General features: G+C 56.8%; 1 protein-coding gene across 1 annotated transcript; it reads left to right on the plus strand.

Annotated features, from left to right (window-relative positions):
- Positions 1–356: 356 nt before the first annotated feature.
- Positions 357–7,894, plus strand: LOC142000796 (uncharacterized). The gene is made up of 2 exons (XM_074975358.1): positions 357–2,575; positions 7,804–7,894. Exon 1 carries the CDS (start codon positions 838–840, stop codon positions 2,338–2,340), a length of 1,503 nt encoding a protein of 500 aa, XP_074831459.1. The 5' UTR covers positions 357–837; the 3' UTR covers positions 2,341–2,575; positions 7,804–7,894.
- Positions 7,895–8,743: the final 849 nt, after the last annotated feature.

An 8,743-nucleotide genomic window follows, 5' to 3' on the forward strand; every position in this document is an offset into this window, starting at 1 on the left:
ACCCAGACACCCCTGCTGCGAGCAGGGCCCTGCTGCGGTGGGTGCTGCCCAGGTACAGAGGCACGGAGAGCTGGGAAGGGACATGTCGAACATCACTGTGACGATGTGACGCAGCAGGGAGGGGGGAGTGTTGACCTGGGAATGTGCCCTGGGGACGGGAGACCTGAGAGCCTGTCACCTGAGCCAGGAGGGGGAGGGGGAGGTAACACCTCTGCCCAGGAATGTGGACCGAGGCTGCAGCAGGGAACCTGCTCGGTGGGTTTAGTTTCAGTTTGGGGCTGGGTGGAGGAACACAGGGAACCCCAGGGCTGGGGTCTAAGCTCCCTGCTCCCCCAGAAGGACTTCACTGAGGGGTCCTGGGTGTACCCACAAGCTCTGTTTTGGACTGTGTTCCTGTTGTCCAATAAACCTTCTGTTTTACTGGCTGGCTGAGAGTCTCAGTGAATCCCAGGAAGAGGGGTGCAGGGCCTGGACTCCCCCACACTCCGTGACAACTGGTGGCAGCGGTGGGATCTACTGCACCCCGTGAACGGCGCTTCCTGCAGTAAGTGACTGGGGAACAGTAAAACGAAGGGGGATTGACGGGGACCAGGCGTGCTGAAGATTCAGAGAGAGACGGTTTCAGGGGGAGGTTAACCCCTGGGAGTGTGTGACCAGAGAGAAGGACTTTTGCAGTAACAGGGTCCCCCGGGGGATTGCAGCGAGCGGTCCCAGGGGCGGAGGAGTCTGCAGCTCGACCCTGGCAAAGAGGTGGTGACCTCAAGAAGGACTGGCACACTAGGGGCTTTTCCTGGAAACCGTGGACAGCTGCCCGGCCTGCGAGTGGCCAGCCGGGAGATGTACGCTAAACGCCTTAAGAGCGACCTGGTGGAGCTGTGCAGGCAGAGGGGGCTGCGCGTCGGGAGGTCCACCAAGGAACAGCTGATTGCCCAGCTGGAGGAGAGGGATCGCTTGGATGACCCGATCCCTGTCCCTGAGGGAAGCCGCCCGGCGGACACAGCGTGGGCCCTGGGGCCTGACCAGGCTGGGAGGGGTCAGACTGCTGCCCAGGACACCCCGAGACCCTTCCTACCTATGCCTGGGGGAGGGGTTGTGGGAAGCCCAGCGAATACCGAGGGCCCCCTGACCCCAGCAGCCAGCAGGGGATCCTCCCAGCGGAGCTCCCCATCCCTGGAGCGGATGCGGCTGGAATGGGAGAGGGAGAGGAAAATGAGGGAGCTGGAGGATCATGAAAAACAACGTCAACATGAGCAGGCGGAGAAGGAGAAACAACGTCAACATGAGCAGGAGGAGAAGGAGAAACAACGTCAACATGAGCAGGAGGAGAAGGAGAGGGAGCGTCAGGAGAAGGAGAGGGAACGTCAGGAGAAGGAGAGGGAATGTCAACATGAGCAGCAGGAGAAGGAGAAACAAAGACAGCATGAACTGGAGCTGGCCAGGCTGAGGAGCAGTGGGGCCCCGGCTGCGGTGAGTGAGGGGGGACCCAAGACTGCAAGGAGCTTTGATAAGTGCTTCCTGGCCCAGCGGAAGGAGGGGGAGGACATGGATAGCTTCCTGACGGCCTTTGAGAATGCCTGCGAGCTGCACAGGGTTGACCCTGCAGACAGGCTCCAGTTCCTCACCCCCTTACTGGACCCCAAAGCCGTGGAGGTCTACAGCCGGATGACAGGGGCAGAGGCAGGGGACTATGAACTGTTCAAACAGGCCCTGCTCCGTGAGTTTGGGCTGACCCCCGAGATGTACCGGAGAAGGTTCCGGAGTCAGCGTAAAACGCCTGAGGTCACCTACCTACAACTGGTCAACAGGATGCAGGGATATGCCCGCAAGTGGACAGCGGGGGCCCAAACTAAAGAGGACCTGCTTGACCTGTTTGTACTCGAGCACCTGTATGAACAGTGCCCTTCCGACCTGAGGCTGTGGCTGGTGGACAAAAAGCTCGCGAACCCCCAGCATGCAGGGCAGCTGGCCGACGAGTTTGTGAACAGTCGGTCAGGGGGTAGCCGGGAGGAGTCCCAAAAGAACAGGCCCCCCCCGATGCAGAGAGAGAGTCACCATGGGGCCTCCCAGCGGGGAAATAGGGAGAACCCCCTCCAAAGGGGAACGCCTGGTGTCGGGCCCCTCCGACCCGTTCGAGGGGACCAACGTGACCTGAGCTGCTATCACTGTGGCCAGAGAGGCCACGTACGGGCCCAGTGCCCCGGGCTCCGGGACAAACTGAGCAGACCCAACCTACCCAGGGTTAACTGGGTAGGGACTCAGCTGGACGAGGGGCAGGCGACCCAGGAAAGGGGGGCTACCAGTTTGCCACCTGCTCAGGAGGGAAGAGTACCCCTGTCATAAATAGAAAGGGAAGGGTAAACCCCTTTAAAATCCCTCCTGGCCAGAGGAAATCTCCTCTCACCTGTAAAGGGTTAAGAAGCTAAAGGTAACCTGGCTGGCACCTGACCAAAATGACCAATGAGGAGACAAGATATTTTCAAAAGCTGGGAGGAGGGAGAGAAACAAAGGGTTTGTGTGTCTGTCTACATTTTGTCTTTGCCGGAGATAGACCAGGAATGAAGCCTTAGAACTTTTAGTAAGTAATCTAGCTAGGTATGTGTTAGATTATGATTTCTTTAAATGGCTGAGAAAAGAATTGTGCTGAATAGAATAACTATTTCTGTCTGTGTATCTTTTTTGTAACTTAAGGTTTTTGCCTAGAGGGGTTCTCTATGTTTTGAATCTAATTACCCTGTAAGGTATTTACCATCCTGATTTTACAGGGGGGATTTCTTATTTCTAATTACTTCTATTTTTATTAAAAGTCTTCTTGTAAGAAAACTGAATGCTTTTTCATTGTTCTCAGATCCAGGGGTTTGGGTCTGTGGTCACCTATGCAAATTGGTGAGGCTTTTTATCCAACATTTCCCAGGAAAGGGAGGGTGCAAGTGTTGGGAGGATTGTTCATTGTTCTTAAGATCCAAGGGTCTGGGTCTGTAGTCACCTAGGCAAATTGGTGAGGCTTTTTACCAAACCTTGTCCAGGAAGTGGGGTGCAAGGTTTTGGGAAGTATTTTGGGGGGAAAGACGTGTCCAAACAGCTCTTCCCCAGTAACCAGTATTTGTTTGGTGGTGGTAGCGGCCAATCCAAGGACAAAAGGGTGGAATATTTTGTACCTTGGGGAAGTTTTGACCTAAGCTGGTAAAGATAAGCTTAGGAGGTTTTTCATGCAGGTCCCCACATCTGTACCCTAGAGTTCAGAGTGGGGGAGGAACCTTGACAACCCCCAGCCAGCCCCGCCAGAGGGCTGGAGGCTCTGGACTCAGGGTGCTCGGTTTACAGGGTGGGTGCGGGGCTGTCCCTCCGGAGAGAGTGCCTTGTTCCCCTGGAGGTGGATGGGAGGAAGGTCAATGGATACTGGGATACGGGCGCGGAGGTGACGCTGGCCCGGCCCGAGGTGGTGGCCCCAGATCGGGTGGTGCCCAACACCTACCTGACCCTGACGGGGGTGGGCGGGACCCCATTTAAGGTGCCCGTGGCAAGGGTACACCTGAAATGGGGGACCAAGGAGGGCCCCAAGGATGTGGGGGTACACCACCATTTGCCCACTGAAGTTTTGATGGGGGGGGACCTAGAGGACTGGCCAAGCGACCCCCAGACCGCCCTGGTTGTGACCCGTAGCCAGAGCCGGCGAGGGGCCCTGCGACCTGACCCTGGGGAGGGTACCACACTGGAGGCGCGAGACCCTACTCGGGTGGGGAGGGAGCGCCGAGGGGCACGGCTCAGAGAGGCTGCGGCCTCAGACCTGGCCACGGAGGGGGAACCGGGCCCCATCCCTTCCCCAGCCGCTGAGTTCCAGGCCGAGTTGAGGAAAGATCCCTCCTTGCAGAAGCTCAGGGACCTGGCCGACCTCAGTGAGGGACGGACCATGAGGAGAGGCTGCCAGGAGAGGTTCCTGTGGGAGAAGGGGTTCCTGTACCGAGAATGGGCTCCCCCAGGGGAAGGGGAGTCCTGTGGGATCAGGAGGCAGCTGGTGGTCCCCCAGAAGTACCGCCGCAAGCTCCTGTCCCTGGCCCATGACATCCCCCTCGCAGGGCACCAGGGAATCCGGCGCACCCGGCAGAGGTTGCTACAGAACTTTTACTGGCCCGGGGTCTTTACCACCGTCCGGCAGTATTGCCGATCCTGTGACCCCTGTCAGAGGGTGGGGAAGGCCCGGGACAAGGGGAAAGCGGCTTTGAGACCTTTGCCCATCATAGAGGAGCCTTTCCAGAAGGTGGCCATGGACATCGTGGGGCCTCTCAGCAAGACGACCCGGTCGGGGAAGAAATACATTCTGGTGGTGGTAGATTTCGCCACCCGCTACCCCGAGGCAGTGCCCTTAGCTTCCATTGAAGCAGACACCATGGCAGATGCGCTCCTGACCATTTTCAGCCGAGTGGGGTTCCCCAGGGAAGTCTTGACAGACCAAGGCTCCAACTTCATGTCGGCCCTGCTCCGGTGCTTGTGGGAGAAATGTGGGGTCCGGCATGACTGGGCCTCAGCGTATCACCCCCAGTCCAATGGGCTGGTGGAGAGGTTTAACGGGACGCTAAAGATGATGCTGAAAACCTTTATGAACCAGCACCCGCAGGATTGGGACAAGTACTTACCTCACCTGCTGTTCGCGTACAGGGAGGTGCCCCAGGAGTCTACCGGATTTTCGCCTTTCGAACTGTTATATGGAAGGAGGGTGAGGGGCCCCCTGGACCTGATGAGAGACGAGTGGGAGGGGAAGGCCACTCCCGATGGAGAGTCAGTGGTGGAGTATGTCCTGACCTTCCGAGAGAGACTGGCTGAACTCATGGGCCTGGCCAGGGAGAATCTGGCCAGAGCCCAGAGGAAGCAGAAGGTCTGGTATGACCGCACGGCGCGGGCCCGGGCCTACGCCACCGGGGATCAGGTGATGGTTCTCATCCCCGTGAGAAAGAACAAACTACAGGCCGCCTGGGAGGGCCCGTTCAAGGTCGTCAAGCAGCTCAATGAGGTAAACTATGTGGTGGAGCTGTCGAACCGGGCCCACCACCGCCGGGTGTACCATGTGAATATGATGAAGCCATATTATGCCAGGGGGAATGTGGTGTTAGCTGTGTGTGGTCAGTGGGAGGAGCAGGGAGATGACCCTTTAGTAGATCTATTCCCGGGGACCAGAGCTGGTTCCCCCCTGGAAACAATCCCCCTCTCGGATCAGCTCACCCCTGCCCAGCAAGCTGAGGTCAGGGGGGTGCTGCATCCGTACCGACAGCTGTTTTCCAACCAGCCTGGACGCACTAATCTGACTGTCCACCGGGTGCAGACAGGGTCGCACCCGCCGATAAGATGCTCCCCCTTCCGAGTCACAGGGAAAACTGCTCAGGACCTGGAAAGAGAGGTCCGGGACATGCTGGCTTTGGGGGTGATCCAGCCATCGGCCAGCCCTTGGCCTCGCCGGTGGTGCTGGTCCCCAAAAAGGATGGGTCAGTCCGGTTCTGTGTGGACTATCGGAAGCTCAATGCCATCACTGTATCGGATGCCTACCCCATGCCCAGGCCAGACGAGCTCCTAGACAAGCTGGGAGGAGCTCGGTACCTTACCACCATGGACCTTACAAAGGGCTACTGGCAGGTGCCGCTGGATGCAGATGCCCGGCTGAAATCGGCCTTTATCACCCCTCTGGGGCTCTATGAGTTTCTGACCCTGCCTTTCGGCCTCAAGGGAGCGCCGGCCACCTTCCAGCGCCTGGTGGACCAGCTCCTGAGGGGGATGGAGAGTTTTGCCGTGGCGTATATTGACGACATCTGTGTCTTTAGCCAGACCTGGGAGGACCACGTGTCCCAGGTTAGACAAGTGCTGGACCGACTCCAGGGGGCTGGGCTGACTGTCAAAGCGGAGAAGTGCAAGGTGGGGATGGCTGAAGTATCTTACCTGGGCCATCGGGTGGGGAGCGGCCGCCTAAAGCCGGAACCGGCCAAGGTGGAGGTGATCAGAGACTGGCCCGCTCCCCACACCAAAAAGCAGGTCCAAGCCTTTATTGGGATGGCAGGATACTACCGAAGATTTGTGCCCCACTTTAGCGCCATAGCCACCCCCATCACTGAGCTATGCAAGAAGGGGAAGCCAGACAAGGTGGTCTGGACCGAGCAGTGCCAGGAGGCTTTCCGGGCGCTGAAGGAGGCTCTGGTCAGTGGCCCAGTTCTAGCAAACCCAGACTTTGACAAGCCCTTTGTGGTGTTCACCGACGCCTCCGACACGGGACTGGGGGCGGTGTTAATGCAGGAGGATGAAAAGGGGGAGAGACACCCCATCGTGTATCTGAGCAAGAAGTTGCTACCCCGGGAGCAACACTACGCGGCCATCGAGAAGGAGTGCCTGGCCATGGTGTGGGCCCTCAAGAAACTAGAGCCCTATCTCTTCGGGCGACACTTCACCGTGTACACCGACCACTCTCCCCTGACCTGGCTGCACCAGATGAAAGGAGCCAACGCCAAGCTCCTGAGGTGGAGCCTGCTCCTGCAGGATTACGACATGGATGTGGTCCATGTGAAGGGAAGTGCCAACCTGATAGCGGATGCGCTGTCCCGGAGAGGGGGCCCCGAACTTCCCCAGGTCACTGGTCACAGTGACCCCGCTCAGTTCAGTCTCGAAGGGGGGAGAGATGTGACGATGTGACGCAGCAGGGAGGGGGGAGTGTTGACCTGGGAATGTGCCCTGGGGACGGGAGACCTGAGAGCCTGTCACCTGAGCCAGGAGGGGGAGGGGGAGGTGACACCTCTGCCCAGGAATGTGGACGGAGGCTGCAGCAGGGAACCTGCTCGGTGGGTTTAGTTTCAGTTTGGGGCTGGGTGGAGGAACACAGGGAACCCCAGGGCTGGGGTCTAAGCTCCCTGCTCCCCCAGAAGGATTTCACTGAGGGGTCCTGGGTGTACCCACAAGCTCTGTTTTGGACTGTGTTCCTGTTGTCCAATAAACCTTCTGTTTTACTGGCTGGCTGAGAGTCTCAGTGAATCCCAGGAAGAGGGGTGCAGGGCCTGGACTCCCCCACACTCCGTGACAATCACCCAGCAGGGCAAGGGTGAGCTGGGCACAGACCCCAGAGCGCAGCAGTCTCAGACCACAGCTGTGTCAACTAGGCCACACTGTCCCTCCTCTGCCTCTTCTCCAGCCCCCGGCCTCACATCCAGTAGCCTTGGCAGCATTCACTGGTCGCTGTTATTGTTTCGATGGATAACACTGATGGTTATTTTTAAGCAATATTTTTCTGATTTTAATTCATCTAAATGTTCACAGTTGCAGGAAATGGTGGGAGGGGTCAGACAATGGGAGTTCGGACAGTAGCTATTTAATGATGGTAGGCCTAGAAATGTGAACACTTCGTAACTGTTCAGAGAAATTGTCTACATCAGCTGTCAAAGTAACTATCCTTACATCAAACTCGAAGGAGTTCTCAAGCCCCATTTTTCTTCCTTTGCCGATCCGTAAATGTCAGTTGTGGCCAATGGAATATTTTTCTGTGGGTTTGTGTGCGTGTGTACAGCAAAATCAAGGTTTACTGATAAAAATCGAATCCTTCCAAGCCTACGCATAAACCACAGAAGGTGCCATTCCCCAAGTACTCCTGGGCTCCTAGTTTATGAGTGGGGCTTCTGACTTTAGGATGCAACCAGTAAAACACCCTAGATACCAAAAAAACCAGCCACCCAAAAGCAAGAGTTCGGTGTTCATCCACTAAAAGCTGGAAATCCGCTGGCAATGGTTACTCGGTTCGTGGTAGCTTCACCCCTTACCCAGCACAGTTTGTTTCTGCAGGTGATGTCCCTCTCCTGAGCTCAGATCTAAGGGCACGTCTCCCTGGAGCAGTAACGCGGGCCTGCGGACTACAGACTTCTGCCTTCTACAGTGCACTCTGTGCTGGACACCAACGGGTCTGTGTACACCCCGCTGGTGTATGCTAACCGGGCCCTTGTGTGCTTTAAAGGGATACTGTTTCCAACAGTACTACGGCTGCATACAAAGAGAAAGCTCTGAGGCCCCCTCCCGACTTCTGAACACAGAACTCAAAAAGTGCTAAAAATCAACCCTGAAAAATGAAATTAATAAACCCTAAGAAAAGTGAGGCTGTTAGGGCCATGAGTGGCTGCTAGCTAAGATGGTCAGGGACACACCCTCATGCCACGTATCCCTCCCCCTCTGGCTGCCAGAAGCTAGGACTAGACAACAGGGGTTGGGTCATTTGAAATTGCCCTGTTCTGTTCATTCCCTGTGAAACATCTGGCTTTGTCCACTGTAGGAAGACAGGACACTGGGCTATACGGACCCTTGCTCTGACCCAGTCTAGCCTGGCTAGTCCTAGAAGCCTGGCTAAAGTCCGCACACTGACCAGCAGTGGTGGGAGACTTTTGTCAGATTTGCACATTTTGAATTTAAAAATTAAAAAAGAAAAATTGTGAAAAAAATTGACCAAATGTTGATGCATTCCCCCCCCCCCGCCAGTTTCCTAACCAGGTCTGCTGGGGGGGCCCTTGGCACAGGGCCAGCCCTGCAGAACTGGGGAGGGGGTTTGCTCTGGCTCATTGTACCCACCCCCGCTGGTGAGATCTTGGGGTGCTCCCATCACACAGACACTGCTGTGATAGCTCCTTGCTCCCCGTCCCACTCTGGGGCAAATTTGCTTTTCCCTGTTTGCAGACAATGGCCTGGTGCATGTTTTCCGTTTGGAGCAGCCCTCCATCCAGCCAACCAGCTTCCT

The sequence above is a fragment of the Natator depressus genome, chromosome 18, assembly GCF_965152275.1.
Source record: "Natator depressus isolate rNatDep1 chromosome 18, rNatDep2.hap1, whole genome shotgun sequence".
In the NCBI taxonomy this organism is placed as follows: domain Eukaryota; kingdom Metazoa; phylum Chordata; order Testudines; family Cheloniidae; genus Natator; species Natator depressus.

Coding starts and splice junctions, on each gene's coding strand:
- LOC142000796 (XM_074975358.1), top strand. CDS start 838: ATGTACGCTAAACGCCTTAAGAGCGACCTGGTGGAGCTGTGCAGGCAG.